Genomic DNA, 16,497 nt, shown 5'->3' with positions numbered 1-16,497 from the left:
CCTTAAACCTGCAGGAAGCCCTTAAATCACTTACACTGGCTGAACCCATTTTTAACACAGGAGCCGATAAACTGTTAAGAGATCAATTTATTGAGGGACTCTACACCCCTTCTCACCGGGGGCATGTGAGTATGCTTGTTTTTAAGAACCCTGAATTGACATTTGCCCAATTAAAGGAGAGTGCTATACGTCTCCAGCTGGCAGAGGCACCTCGGGATCAGGATCTCACACAACCCATGGCAGATGCACTTCAGCAACGGGGAATGCCAGTGACATCAGCTACGTCCGGTGTCAGTGCTAAGTCCCTGGGGCCCATTACTAATGAGGCTCTTCAGCAAAAGCTTGACTCTTTAACTGATGTTGTTGCTTCAATGGCTAAAACCATGCAGGAGATGAGAGAACCCAAGATGGAGTTGGAAAACCGTAGAGAGGATGTTCCATGGATGAGGTCCCGGAGATACCCGACATGGAGAGGACGACCCCGTGACCGCTACCAACCGGATGGACAGCCCATTTGCCGCCGTTGTCAGCAGCCAGGCCACTTCGCACGAAATTGTGATTTAAACGGGAATCCCCTGGGAATGCGGGCCGCTTCGCAGGAATGAATTTTCAAGGCCCAACACCCTGGCACGACAGGTACATCGGAGGACGACCTATCATCCCTATCAAGCTGGACGGAATTCCCCTCAACGCTTTGCTGGATACAGGTTCCCAGATTTCATCTATACCATATATCCTTTATAAGAGGTACTGGGCTGAGGTAGATATTGATAAAGGACCCTCTGATGTTGAACTAAATATATGGGCCAGTAATGGTAAGTTGGTACCGAAACTAGGATTCAGGGAGATGACCATAAAGATTGGTAAAGCAGAATTGAAGAAACAGGGTATAATTGTTGTTGATGTTGACCGACAGAACTGTGAACCAACTGTATTGATAGGAATGAATGTGTTAGAGAACTGCTTTTCCGAAGTTATTTCTGTCTTACAACAAATTGCTGAAACTGCCCGATCCTGCCAGCAGAGAGTTCTCTGGAGGGAAATAAAAGTATTAATGTTAAGGCAACAGATAGAAGTTGCAGGTGGAGAAATCGGCAGTGTGAGGGTGAGTGATCCAACGTTTATTGTAATCCCACCAAAAACAGAAATGCTGGTATGGTGTAGAGCGGCCATTGGTACTAAAGGATGAGACTATCAAGCCTTAATAGAACCATCATACACCGACAGCAGACCTACTATACGCACGGCACGAGGGGTGGTCGAGGTACACCGGGGACGGGTGCCGGTACGACTTTTGAACTGTGGAGAGGAAGAGGTCACTTTGCCAAGGTATGCTACAGTGGCAAAGTTATATACTGTTGACAACAATGCCATCACAACCGTTGAGCCTTTAGAATCGACCTGTCAGGTTGAAAATAACGGCTCAGATGGAGAATCGGAGGATTGGTGCCAACAGCTAGACGTGGGTGTAGATTCAACACCTACCCATCAAAGACAAGGGGTATATAGATTAGTGACGGAATATGAACAGGTCTTCAGTAAACACCCATTGGACTTCGGACGGATAGAAGGGGTGGAACATGCAATCCCCACCGGTGACCATCCCCCGATAAAAGAAAGATATAGGCCCATACCGCCCGCTCACTATCAATGCGCGAAGGACATGCTGAGAGAGATGAAACAGGCCGGGGTAATAAGAGATAGTTGTAGCCCTTGGGCGGCCCCTCTGGTGATTGTCAAAAAAAAGGACGGAACCATGAGAATGTGCGTAGACTACCGGCGGATTAATAACATCACCCATAAAGACGCCTATCCCTTGCCTAGGATAGAAGAGTCCTTGACTGCTTTGAAATCTGCTAATTATTTTTCCACCTTAGACTTAACAAGCGGGTATTGGCAAGTCCCTGTGGCTGAGAGAGATAAAGAAAAAACGGCATTCACCACACCAATGGGTTTAAGCGAATTTAATCGCATGCCGTTCGGACTCTGCAACGCATCCAGTACTTTCCAGCGACTGATGGAATGTTGCCTCGGACACAAGAACTTCGAGACCGTCCTCCTGTACCTAGATGATGTGATCGTCTACTCAAAGACTTACGAACAGCACTTAACAGACCTGGCAGAGGTGTTCAAAGCCTTATCCAAGTATGGTATGAAAATCAAACCATCCAAATGTCACCTTCTCAAGCCAAAGGTACAATACTTAGGGCACATCGTGAGTTCGGAGGGAGTAGCACCGGATCCCGAGAAAATAACTGCCATAAGGGATTGGCCAAGACCTACCAACGCAAAAGAAGTGAGGCAATTCTTGGGATTAGTGGGTTACTTTCGTAGATTTATAAAAGGATTTACCAAATTGGCAGCGCCCTTGCAAGATACTTTGATAGGGCAGACGAAGAAACCTTCAAACCGAAACCCTCCTTTTCAGTGGAACGACGAAAGAGAAGACTCCTTTGAACAACTAAAGAAGGCACTAACCAGAGAAGAAGTTCTGGTGTACCCGGATTACCATCAACCTTTCATCCTCTACACTGATGCCAGTAATGTGGGATTGGGAGCGGTGCTGTCACAAAAGCAAGAAGGTCGGGAGAAAGTCATCGCCTTTGCAAGTAGAAAACTCCGGCCTACTGAAAGAAATTTTTAAAATTATAGTTCCTTCAAATTAGAGCTACTGGCAGTAGTTTGGGCTGTGACTGAACGTTTCAAACACTATTTGACCGGTGCAGAATTTATTGTCTATACTGACAACAATCCATTGACCCACCTAGACACGGCTAAATTAGGTGCGTTAGAACAGCGATGGATAGCCCGGTTATCTAATTACAACTTCGTGATCAAATATCGAGCAGGTCGCAAGAATGGAAATGCCGATGCCCTATCCCGGATGCCACACTTGAGAGATGTAGAAGAAGAAACAGGGGAGCTTGAAGAAATTGAACTACCAGCCTTTCATCAGCCCAAGGCAAAACATCGTCAGTCAAATACCTATCAGAAACAACAAGAAGTGAATTTTAATCCGTTAGCACACCATAGATGGGCTGACACCCAAGATAGCAATCCGGCTGTGAAGATAGTGAAGGAACTATTGATTGAGCAAAGTGCATATCCCGATGAGGATGCCCCAGAAGAGACGCATCAACTCTGGAAAGAGAGAGGCAAAATATTCCTGTATCAAGGGAAACTCTGTAGAAGATACACCAATCCGAAAACACATGAATTGGTCTGGCAGATTATCGTGCCTAAACAAGATGTGAGGATGGTCCTCGAGGCTTACCACAATGGTGATGGTCACTTTGGTTGGAAAAAGCTAGAAGTACTTCTGAGAGAGAGATTTTATTGGGTCGGGATGAGAAAATCAATCGAACAGTGGTGTAGAAACTGTGGCCCGTGCAACCTCAGAAGGAACGATCAAAAGAGCCAAAGAGCACCACTGCAGCCCATAATCACCAAACAACCACTCGAACTGGTAGCCATGGACCACGTGAAGTTGACACCGAGCCAGTCCGGTTACGTCTATGCCTTGACCATCGTGGACCATTATTCGCGCTTCTTGGTAGTAGTACCTGTAAAAGATCTGACTGCAAAAACAGCAGCCAAAGCGTTCCAAATGTACTTTTGTAGACCCCATGGATATCCGGAACAGGTTCTCACTGACCAGGGTACAGCCTTTGAATCAGAGATCTTCAGAGAATTCTGTAATATTTATAGTTGCAAAAAGATCCGGACGACGGCCTATCATCCGCAAACAAACGGCTTATGTGAGAAGATGAACCATATTGTGATAGACCTACTAAAGACTTTACCTGAAACGGAAAGGAATCAATGGCCAGAGAAATTGCCTGACTTGGTGGATCTGTATAATCATGTCCCGGTGAGCTTTACCAACTCCAACTGCACCCCAGCTTATCTTATGCGTGCAAGACCCGGCCAATTACCAATCGATCTAGAAATGGGAATACTGAAACCAGACGCAGAAGTTCAAGACTCCAATTGGGATGTCGTACGGCAAAAGCAGTATCGCCAAGTGCAAGAGAGTGTGGAAAGAAGCCTCAAGCAAACCAGAGAAAGACAAGAGCGAACTTTCAATCAGAATGCTCTAGCAACTCCATTAAGACCGGGTGACCAAGTACTCAAGAGGAATCGTCGAACCAATAAACTGGATAATCAATGGGAAGCTGTACCCTACACAGTTTTACCAACAAGAATGGATAATCCTAAAATGTGTCTCATTAGCAAAAACGGAGGTTTAACATCTGTACTAGTGTCAAGAGACAATCTTAAATTATGTCCGGAAACGTTGAAAGAGCCAGAAGTTGTCCAGCCAGAATCAGAAGTTATTCAACCTATACAGGTTCAACCAGTAAAGGAAAAAGAGGAGGAAATGTATCACACCTGTATAGGAGACTTTCCTAAAACCTTACTAACATACCATGGTGCAGTAGTGGTTCCCATGGAGGCCTTTTATCCAACACCGAATCCAATATTAGAAGTCCCAAGACAGGAAGAGGCTGACCTCGTACTACAAGAGGTTCCAGGTCAGGAAGAACAGATTCCTGATCAGAGTGATCCCATTCACGGTGGACTTGCCAACCCCATAGTGGGGGAATTATCTTTAGCAGAGAGAGCAGATATTATATCCGCAGTAGACAGTAGTACACCACATAAAGAGACACTGCTATTACGTAGATCCCAGCGTAGTACCCGGGGTCAATTACCGGCCAGGTATGCGGATTACCAACTATAAGACTATAGTCATTGTTATTGTTCTGTAACGTTTAAGCCCAGTACCTACAGAGACTTACCTGTATGAACTTCTTGCATATTCTTGAACTTTTTATCAGCCCGGAAACACTAAATCAAAGCTCCGGAAAGACTGCTTTGTGAACTTTCCTTCCTAGTGCCTTCAAGGATAGAACTATATTAATGGACGCTATTTGAAGTGACTTTTTACAGAATTCCATTTTTTTTGTTTCTTTGAGTGGTTTTTGTAACTTTTCATTTTTAAGACTCTGTATATATCAATTGTTATTTCAAAATGTTATCGTCCCGCAGTCCCGGAGTACTGTTCTTAACTAAGGGGGAATGTGGCGCCCCTAGGGGTATTTGCCACAAAAATAGTTATTGACACAAATAAATGTTAAAATAGCAAGACTGCACTACCATCTCCGGCCAGAAGGGGGAGCTCCAGAGATTCCCCTTGATCTATTCTGGTCTGAGAAAAAGATTGGCAGTTGGGTTGAGGAGCTGAAAGTGTGCGGTCGTATAACTGAGCTCCTAACAGCCCTATGACGGATTATAGGACCGTAATACCGATAGTAGGAAAAGAGGAATAGAGAAAAAGGACATTGTGAGAACCGGGTAGTAATAACCTCTACCCAGAATAGGCGCAGAGACGGATACCGGATCCGTGGCTAAATTCATTATATATAATACAGCAACCAGAAGGGAGGTGATATCAGCTTCACCAGGGTAAGACGCAGCAACAGACACAGAGTTCAGAGAAATTGTCAACACTTTAAGGGGAAATATTGTGTGATATATTATAATATGTATATATATGTATACATATATGTATATAAGTATATAGAAACCCCAGTGAAAACAACAAGGGACGAGTGGAAACCACTCCTTATGTATAAGAACAAAGAACCAATCACCTAGAGCAAGGATACCAACCCCAGAAGCAAGGAAAACAGAGCAGGGTATACTTATAATATATTTAATTCTTTATTAATGGTGGTGGTACATATAAATAACAGTGCACATGTTGGATGTATAACAGATTAAAATAATATAGCCAATATAAGCATACGGTTTCCCCAAAAAGGATAAAATAGGAAATGTTTGTATAATACCTATATGTATATGTCTTCCAAGATGGAGTAAAATAAGTGAAAAAAACGTGGAAACATTAAAAGATAATAACCCGTAATAGGGTAAAAACGAGAAAATTCAGGGCTAAATATAAAGTGACAAAGTGCTAAGTGAAATCGTGCAATATAACCTGGTGTGAATCACTCACACATATATAAAGTGTTTTGCACCAAAGCAGAAAAAAGAGAATGGAGGACAAATACCTTAATGGGTCACCGTATCCAACAGAGCGCACCCCGACGCGCGTTTCGGATACACGATCCTTCGTCAGGGGGTCTGCTCTGTTTTCCTTGCTTCTGGGGTTGGTATCCTTGCTCTAGGTGATTGGTTCTTTGTTCTTAGACACAGAGTTCAGCAGTACTCCCAGAGGGGGTAAGCCGACAAAAAGGGACTCGGGTTGCCCGTCGAACCAGAGCACAGAAGAGACAGATTGGGTCGGCAGCCAGTTCACAAACAGCAGCAGGACCATACAGAAATTGCGCATAATAAGAGGTGGAAATCCTGACAGGGTCAAAGTAATTCAGGGTTCTTATACAGACTCCGGTGACAGTATTGGTGGCAAATCCCTTTATGTTGAAGTAAATTGGTTAAACGTTTCAACGCCTCAGTCTTTCATTTGGACAATAACCATCGGTCCAGGATCAGGGCCATCATAGCTGAGAAGACCTGCTGCTGACCAAGTAAGTGTCTGTTCCTTCATGATATCCCTTACACTGTGTATCGCCTGAGGCCACAGCACCGGGTCAAGCCACTAGTGACATCCCCCTTAAGAGACAGACCTCATTGATCTGGTGCTGGGTACCTCGGTCTCCCGGGCGTCACACTGGCATCGTTGCTTTTGCTTTCAAACACAATGATACACGCCGATCTGACGACCAAATAAAGTTCTGGACTTCTAGCTCCGACCAACGATATCACAGCAGGATCCAGATTGCTGCTGCATGTCAAACACAATGATATCACTATCCAGGACGCTGCAATGTCACAGATCGCTATCGTTATCGTTGGAAAGTTGGTCAGTGTGAAGGTACCCTTACTCAATCTGCCAATATAGGAGGAAGGGGAAGGGTTTGGCAGAGCCCGGGAGCATGGTGTCTGTTGTGAGGTTACGTCCAGTCTCTGCCAGACAGGAAAACTATAGATGGGATGTGACCAGCTCTTCCAGAATAAGGAGAGAGCTGTTTACATCCCTAAGTGTTGTATCTAGGCAACAGTGCAGAATGCTGACAGGGTATATATTACAAACTGTCAGTATTTTGCAGCATAGGTACACACAAAGAATAGGAAAAAAAAGTCTGGACAAACCCTTTAAGCTCTGAGCAATAGCAAAGAGGTTTAAGAATGCTATAAAGCCCTTTAATACTGATATCTGTAGAGGATTCCAAGATAACAAATTTCCACAATATGATAATCTCATATTTTTATTGGATCATTCATAAGTGAAAAAACATATTTTATTGTATATTTTGTATGTGGCAGTGGGCTTCATACAGTCTCATCAGAATGTTAAAGTAAGAACCTTATGTTCAGATTGTAATTTTTTGCCTGGCGGCCTTAGGTCAAAGTATGGATATTGGGATATGTGGCCCATGTCTTTTCTACAGTTACAGCTCACATCGTACTGTCCTTTTTTTTACTTGGACCAGCACTTCTCCTATTTGACCCAGGTGTTTTTAAATTAGCAGGAGACTACAAGAGGGGTTCCAACAATTTTTGCTCTCAGTCCACAGCCTGAGAGCTTGTGGAAGGTGAGCTTTTTACATCTATTCACCTGTTGTTGGTGCTGTGTGGTGGCCATTGTTGCTGTGGTTTTGTGCCTGTGGGGTGGTGCGGCCTGGAGTTATGGGAACTCTGCCTCGCAGTATGGGTGCTGTGGGGAACAAGGTCGCCCGCCCTGCGTGTGCACTTTTGCTATGACAGAGGGTTGAGCACTGCCCTGCACCTTTCAGGCTAGATACCCGCTGAGAGGTTCACCGTGATATGGCAGTGGGCTTCATACAGTCTGATTAGAATCTTAAACTAAGAACCTCATGCTCAGTTAGCGGCATTAGATCACCGTACGAATAATGGGATGTGCAGTCCATGTCTTTTTCTACAGTTATAAAACATTATGTATTACTTCATAACCACACAAAAAAGCATTTCTCTCTCTTAAAATATAAATTTATTCTCTTGATTTTACCTTACCTTGCAATGGTATGTAGATTCTCTAACGTAATAATTTTTACATTCCATAAATTCAATTGGTTTTCTTTGTATGGCGTACACAACAGCAAATGATTTTTCACTATGACCTAAAAGAATAAATACATGTTTTTGGAGGGAAGGAGAGTAAACTTTCATCATGTATTACAATTAGCAGCATTTGAGGAATTTGTTACTATACTTCTGGTATATGACAGATCCTGTGTTGATTTATAATATAAATCTGTTTTCTCTTAGTCCTATCACCAGCACAAAAAATGGAGAAATCCTTTATTCTGATAGAACAGATGGAATTTTCAATAGTGTTTTTTGTGTAGAAAATATAATGGCTAAATAAGATCATGGCCACAACCTACAGTAAAGTCATAATGCACAAAACTAGTAGGGATGAGCGAACGTGCTGGGTGATACTCGGTTATTACTCGAGTATCTGGGTGCTTGGTTGTACTCGTTACTCAGCGCTCGATTTAAAATTGAATGGTTGGCGCCTGTTACACAGCTAATAAGCATGTGGGGATAGCCTGCGCATCACTGTAATACCCTAGCCATCTTGGTTATGGCATTACTGTAATTGGTTAGCCATGTGTCATCATCACAGGTTATATGAACAGGCGCAGCCTGGCTCGGCACACTGATGGCATTGCACAGCTCTGTGACAGTTCATATTGGAGGGAGAGAGTGCTTGTCCAAGCCTGTGTGCACATTAAAATGAATCAGAGTCCTGTAGTGTTGGTACTGGTGCTGAAGCAGAAGCGTCATACCCACAGCCCTTCTAAGGCCTAATCATTTGCTTTGCTGTTTGTATCACATACATTCTGCATTTAGCCTAGGGAGGGAGAATTGCAAGAGCAGGGACAGTGGCAGAATACAGTCTGTAGACAGGGATTAGGGCTGTGCAGTCTCTTGCAAAATATATAGCTGCAGCATTTTTTTGTGTGTGAAATTTTTTTTATATATTCCTCGATCCATTGAGTATGTGCTTTGTAGTAGATTTTGGTCTTATATAACACTCAAAAAAGTGTTGAATTTTTTTTCTGGATTAAAATGCTCACTCATAGAGTATTCCATGATCTGGGTCACATTTTTGTGTTATCTCCAAAAAGGCATTTAAAAACTTTTCTGAGTTAAAATAAATACTCACCCATACAGTATTCCATGGTCTGGGGTAAATTACTGTGATATCTATCAGTCCAAAAAAGCACTAAAAAATTTTGCTGGGATAAATTTTTCAGTCAAACAATCTTCTGTGATCTGGGGTACATTTGTGGGATATATAACACTCAAAAAAAGGGTTTAAAAATTGTTTCAAATCAAATTTCTCAGCCACACAGTATTCCGGGATTTGGATGTTTCTCCCCCAGCAGTTCGCCCCCGTTTGGCCTTGTGGTTTATGAATCCCCGTCTGTCATCAATCCAAATGTCACAAAAGTACTGTAAAGAGTGCTGCACTTTTGTGACATGTTAAATCAACTGTTTCCATCTGACGTCACGGGGAAACGCTAGACTGCACTCCATGACCCAAGGAGCTGCAACTGCGACAGGTAAGTATCATCCTGGGGGCCAAATGCTGGGGACAAAATGTGCGGGGGCAAAATGTACCCAGGGGCGGACTGCTGGGGGAGAACTGCTGGAGGTGAACTGCTGGGGGCGAACTGCTGGGGGCAAAACATCCTATAACCCAGTATTCCGTAGTCTGGCGTACATTTATGTGTTATCTAAAACTTAAAAAATGTGTTTAACATTTTTTTGCTCTAAATTACTCACCCATACAGTATTACGTGCTGTGGGGTACATTTCTGTGATATCTAACACTTCCAAAAAGTTTTATAAATGTTTTCTGCATTCAATTCCTCATCCATACAGTATTACGTGGTCTGTGGTACATTTTGCTGTAAGTAACACTCACAGAAAGGGTTGTAAAATTATTCTTGAGTAAATTTCTCATCCATACAGTATTACGTGCTCTGTGGTACATAATTGTGGTTTTAAAATTTAAAAAAATGCTTTGACTGCAGCGGGTGATCAAATAAAAATTTTGATTTCAAGAGACATAGCAATTAGAAAATGCATGCGATGAGGGACGGGGAAGTGAAAGCTCTGATGATGGTGCACGCAGATGCCGAGGATGTGGGGCAGGCATAACTACGCCTGTTACTGAAGCGCAAGAAACATGCCTATCCACAACATAGTTTAATGTACAGGAAGACACAACTTCTAAAGCCAGAGCAGTGTGAACAGATGGTCAGTTGGAAAGATAATGCTTCCAGCATGATTGGCAGCACCACCAGGCCTTCCAGATGGTCCAATCTCACCAACCAACAGTCTGGATCACTTCTTCCTCATCCTGATCCTTCTTCCTCCCACCATGTTGAGTCTCAGGAGACTAGTGATCCCACACTAGGACACTCAGAGGAGATGTATACAACATCATTTCATAATTGTGGTCCCTCACCCTGCATGTTCCAAGAGAGACAGGAGGACATGCTGTTTAGTGATGCACAAATCTTAGGACAGCCACAGCCAGAACAAAATGATGGTGGAGAACAACAAATATTGTCTAAGGAGTAAGATGATGATAAGACACAGTTACCGATAAGTCAGCTTGTTGTTGTCAAGTCACCAAGTCAGGAGGACCAGGGTGTTACAGTGGAAGACAATATGGTGAATTACGAAGTAACCGACCAAACCTGAGAATCTGCAGATTGAGAGGCCCACAGTGCTGAGGGGGAGGGATCTGCAGCACTGAAAAAGGCAGGAAGAGGCACTGGTGAAACCAGAGGAACAAGACGGGAAACTTTTCCACATAGAACCGACACTCCTGAATTTCTACATCAAAGAATTAGGTGTTTCCCAGGCTGGAATTTTTTTAAAGAGAGTTTCTGAGACAAAAAAATGGTAATTTCAACCTGTGCATTGCCAAGATCAGCAGGGGCCTGACCACTGACCTGACCTAACCATCACCAGCATGATCAGGCACATGTCATCTAAGCACCTGACTAGGTGGTCCGAATGCCTGAGTGCACGATTGGTGAAATCGGGAGACACCATTGCCTCTTCACTTTTGCTAGGTGATTCCCAATACCCTATCCATAACATTGGTGCAGATGGCTCCTGCCCTGCACCTATACTTGCACATTCTGACTTACCATCATCAGGCACTTCAAAATCCTTGTCCCACAAATGAGATACTACCTAGCCCAGCGTCATCTCATCTGCTCAGCGTGGATTGGGAAACTACGAGGAGGCTGAGGAGGAACTGGAACTGTTGACTAGCACAACAGAAGCTAGTACTCACACAACATTCTTCCCTTCTCATGGATGGGCTGAGGAGGGAAATGAGGAGGAGGATGAGATGGAAATTCGTCCTCATGTTGGAGACAGGGAAATGTTGGCTGTAGGAACCTTGCCACATATGGTAAAATTTATGTACCAATGCCTTTTCCATGACCCTCGCATTATACATATATAAGTCAAAAAAGATTACTGGTTGGTCACTCTGCTAGAGCCACACTACAAAGAGAACTTTGTATCTCTCCTTCCTGAGGCGAAGAGGTCTTCTAAAATGTTGTAAAACAAGAAGGCAATTGTTGAAAATAGGTTGAAAAAATTCCCACCATCCCAGCGTCCAGTGCCTGATGACTGAGTACTTGTGACAAGGAGGGAAAAGTTTTTAAAGATGGTCAAGCAATACCTGGCCGACCAAACCAGTGTACTTCCTAATTCCTCTGAGACCTTCAACTATCGGGACTCAAGGCTGGGTGTTGTGAATTAGACTTTTTGGCTCCCTCTTGTGGTTACTAGTGATATGACTCTGGGATTTTCTTCCCTCAGTTTGCACCCAGCTGGGTCGTTAGTTCAGGGGTGTTGCTATATAAACCTCCTGGATCCTTAGTCCAGTGCCTGGCATCGTTGTAATCAGACACATTCTGTTTGCTCCTATCTGCTGGTCCTGGTTCGTGCAAAATTAAGCTAAGTCCTGCTTCTTTGTTTTTTGGGTTATTTGCTTGCTCTCATTTTTGTCCAGCTTGTACTAAATGTGATTCCTGACCTTGCTGGAAGCTCTAGGGGGCTGGTGTTCTCCCCCCGGGCCGTTAGACGGTTCGGGGGTTCTTGAACTTCCAGTGTGGATATTTTTTTGATAGGGTTTTTGCTGACCATATAAGTTATCTTTCTATATTCTGCTATTAGCTAGTGGGCCTCTCTTTGCTAAATACCTAGCTCATTCCTATGTTTGTCTTTTCCTCTTACCTCACCGTTATTATTTGTTGGGGGCTTGTATCCAACTTTTGGGGTCCATTCTCTGGAGGCAAGAAAGGTCTTTCTTTTCCCTTCTAGGGTTAGCTAGTTCTCCGGCTGGCGCGAGACGTCTAGAATCAACGTAGGTACATTCCCCGGCTGCTGTTATTTGTGGTGCTAGGATTAGATATATGGTCAGCCCAGTTACCACTGCCCTAGAGCTGTTTTTTTGTGTTTGCAGACTTAGAAATTATTCCTGAGACCCTCTGCCATTGGGGTCATAACAGCTGAGCACCTGATATGAGCTGTCCCTCTTTGCCTTGGAGGTGTTGTGCTGCCCTGCCACTAACATCTTGTCTGAGCAGGTTTTTAGTGCCACCAGGAGGGTCAAACAGACAGGTGCTTTTGCTTGTCAACAGAGAATGATGATGGGCTCTCTCTGATAAAAGTGAACAAAACCTGAAATAGCCCACACTTTTTAACACCACCAGATGACATCAGCATATAAATAGTGTTTAATGTTCAATAATTAATTGAGGCCCTCCAGTTGTTACTTTCAAGGGTGTATGGATGACCTTCCTTATAATTTTTTTGTGCTTTGTACTTTGTGTAGGAGTCAGTAGCATAGCTACCGGGGGGGCAGAGGGTACGAGCGCACCGCGCCCAGAGCTCAGAGGGGGGGCACACCCAGAGCTACGCTACTGTAACTGTATTGGTCTCCCTGCTCTGCTGCCCAGCTGCTATGGGGCCCCTGAGCAGGCAGAGGGGCGCCGGTGCCAGTAGTGGGCCCCCCGCCCATCACCACAAGGTCAGCTGTATTGGTATTTAGCCGATACAGCTGACCGTATTGATGAGGGAAGGAGCTTGCAGCGCTCCTTCTCCCATCACCCCCCTGTCAGCTTCTGATGTCACTGACACTGGCAGTGGGCGCGGTGACATCACTACCCGGCGCTGGCTGTGAGAAGATGAGCGGGAGTTCGGAGCATGGCTGGAACAAGGCGAAAGAGAGGTGAATATTTTTTTTTTTTATGGGGGCTGCCTTATACTACAGGGTCTGCCTATGGGGGTACTGTTTTATACTTACAGGGTCTGCCTATAGGGGTACTGTCTTATACTACAGGGTTTGCCTATGGGGGTACTGTCTTATACTTACAGGATCTGCCTATAGGGGCACTGTCTTATACTACAGGGTCTGCCTATAGGGGTGCTATCTTATATTACAGGGTCTGCCTATGAGGGTGCTGCCTTATACTACAGGGTCTGCTTATAGGGGTGCTGCCTTATACTACAAGATCTGCCTAGGGGGCACTGTCTTATACTTACAGGGTCTGCCTATAGGGGTACTGTCTTATACTACAGGGTCTACCTATAGGGGTGCTGTCTTATACTACAGGGTCTGCCTATAGGGGTGCTGCCTTATACTACAGGATCTGCCTATGGGGGTACTGTCTTATACTTACAGGGTGTGCCTATAGGGGTACTGTTTTATACTTACAGGATGTGTCTATAGGGGTGCTGCCTTATACTACAGGATCTGCCTATGGGGGTGCTGCCTTATACTACAGGATCTGCCTATGGGGGTGCTGCCTTATACTACAGGGTCTGCCTATGGGGTTCTGCCTTATACTACAGGGTCTGACTATGAGATGCTGCCTTTTACTACAGGGTCTGCCTATGGGGTGCTGCCTTATACTACAGGGGTTGCCTATGGGGTGCTGCCTTATAATACAGGGTCTGCCTATGAGGTGCTGTCTTGTACTACAGAGTCTGCCTATAGGTGCTGTCTTGTGCTATAGAGTCTACCTATGGGGAGTGCATTATACTATAATGAGGACTATCTGGTGCATTTTACTATATGGAGGTGATCGTACAGTGTGGGGATTACAGAGAGGGGGCCATCGTACAGTGTGGGGATTACAGTGAAGGGGCCATCATACAGTGCTGAAGCCATCAAACAGATTGGAGGCTACTAAGGGGGCAGTATACTGTGTGCGTGGTACTATACAGTGAGGGGGCATTATACTGTGTATCAGAGAGCATCATACTGTGTATGAGGGAGCTCTACAGGGGGAGACTCGGGACATTATTAAATGTAAAGTGGGCACTTATTGTTATGGGGGAACTCAGGTTACTGTGACTGCAGCTCAGTATTGGGGTATCAGGTGGAGTAATAGGGACACATACGGCAGCAGCGGCTCAGTATTGGGGTATCAGGTGCAGTAATAGGGACACATACGGCAGCAGCAGCTCAGTATTGGGGTATCAGGGGCAGTAATAGGGACACATATGGCAGCAGCGGCTCAGTATTGGGGTATCAGCAGGATGAGGAGTTTGTGCAGGTTGGGAATAGATGGTGATGGGGTTGCAATGTGAGAAGTGAAACGTGTCTTTGTTGTATTCTCTGTAGATGAGTCATTGCTGGAAGAAGTTGTCATGTCGGTCTGGGCCAGATGGAAAAGATGGGAAAAGTGAACGATTCAATCAGAAAGGACATCAGCAGTAAGTCAACATCTGTAACTGTGCAGTGATCTCTTACAGTATATGTTCTGTAGGGCTGGTATTTACCACTGACCATATGGCGGTAATATCTATGTTGGTCTTTATATATTTGCTGAGGTTCTCCTCCACTATTAGGGTGTGTCACCTAGTTGTAATCAAGGTTACCTGGTTAGGGGCCCACTCAGAAGTTTCACCCTCCCCGAACCAAAACCCTAGCTACGCCTCTGGTAGGAGTACATCAACTACACTAAATTGTTAATGTTTTTTTAGGCACTAAACTTGGTGCCTTCAAGGCTGTATGTATGACCCGTCTTATAATTTTTCAGTGGCTTTGTACTTTGTGCAAAGCCTTTATGAGTGTAGGAGTACAAAAACTACACTTTAAAACATTTGCATGAGGCCTGCCAGTTGTTGCCTTTCAGGGGTCTATGGATGACCCTCCTATTATTTTTTTCCTAAATTTGCACTTTATGCAAAGCCTTTATGAATGTAGATATACATCAACTACACTTTCAAAATATTTACGTTAAATCCATTTTTTCTGGATTAATTTAGTCATTCATACAGTTGAACATGGTTATTGTTACATTATGGTGATATGTAAAACTACAAAACAGAGTTGAAAATATTTCTGGATTCAATTAATCATCCATAGAGTATTGACGTTCTCTGAAGTAAATTTTGGTAGTATATAATCCTCAAATAAAGCATTCCAAAATGTATCTGGATTCAATTTCTCATACATATACTATTACATGCTCTGGGGTACATTACGGGGGTGTCTAATCCTCAAAAAAAAAATTCATAAACTTTTTGGTATTATGTTGCTCATCCATACAGTATTATGTGTTGTTGGGTACATTTTGGAGATATCTAATATAAGCTATGTCAAAAATTTTAAAAAGCGTGAAAAAATGTTTATGGATTCAATGATTCACCCATACACTGTAATGTGGTTCTTGTTACATTTTGCTGGTATATTAAACTCACAAAAAACCTTCCAAAATTTTTATAGATTCAATGATTCAGCCATATACTGTAATGCGGTTCCTGTTACATTTCACTGGTATATTAAACTCTATAAACAAAAAAAAGCTTCCAAAACATTTGTGGATTCAATGATTCATGCATACAGTTTTATGTGCTTTGTTCAAAACTACAGTGGATTAAACATTTTTAAAAATGCTTGGCCTGGTACAGTTCACACAATATTTTTGGTCACACAATTGACTATTGTCATACAGGTGCTTGTCACAAAATTAGAATATCATCAAAAAGTTAATTTATTTCAGTCCTTCAATACAAAAAGTAATACTCATATATTATACAGTATAGAGTAATTACAAACAGAGTGATCTATTTCATGTGTTTATTTCTATTAATGTTGATGATTATGGCTTACAGCCAATGAAAACCTAAACGTCATTATCTCAGTAAATTAGAATACTTTATAACACCAGCTTGGAAAATGATTTTAAAATACAAAAATGTTGGGCTACTGAAATGTATGTTCAGTAAATGCGCTCAATACTCGATCGGGGATACTTTGGCATCAATTACTGCATCACTGCTGCTTGGCATGGAGGCGATCAGCATGTGGCATTGCTGAGGTGTTATGGAAGCCCGGGTTGCTTGGAAAGTAGTCTTCACCTCGTCTGCATTGTTGGGTCTGGTGTCTCTTAT

The 16,497-nt window shown here is 43.5% G+C and overlaps 1 protein-coding gene across 1 annotated transcript in view; it reads right to left on the bottom strand.

Annotated features, from left to right (window-relative positions):
- Window positions 1-16,497, bottom strand: part of LOC143769708 (alpha-2-macroglobulin-like protein 1) — a 271,438-nt gene that overhangs the window by 158,996 nt on the left and 95,945 nt on the right. The window contains exon 10 of the mRNA XM_077258494.1: window positions 8,062-8,168. Within this exon, the coding sequence (XP_077114609.1) occupies window positions 8,062-8,168 (107 nt within the window). The remainder of the gene's footprint in view (window positions 1-8,061; window positions 8,169-16,497) is intronic.

Source organism: Ranitomeya variabilis, chromosome 4 (genome assembly GCF_051348905.1).
Source record: "Ranitomeya variabilis isolate aRanVar5 chromosome 4, aRanVar5.hap1, whole genome shotgun sequence".
Classification (NCBI taxonomy): Eukaryota; Metazoa; Chordata; class Amphibia; order Anura; family Dendrobatidae; genus Ranitomeya; species Ranitomeya variabilis.
Note: the sequence above shows the minus strand (reverse complement) of the source record. Positions and strands in the feature narration are given on the sequence as shown.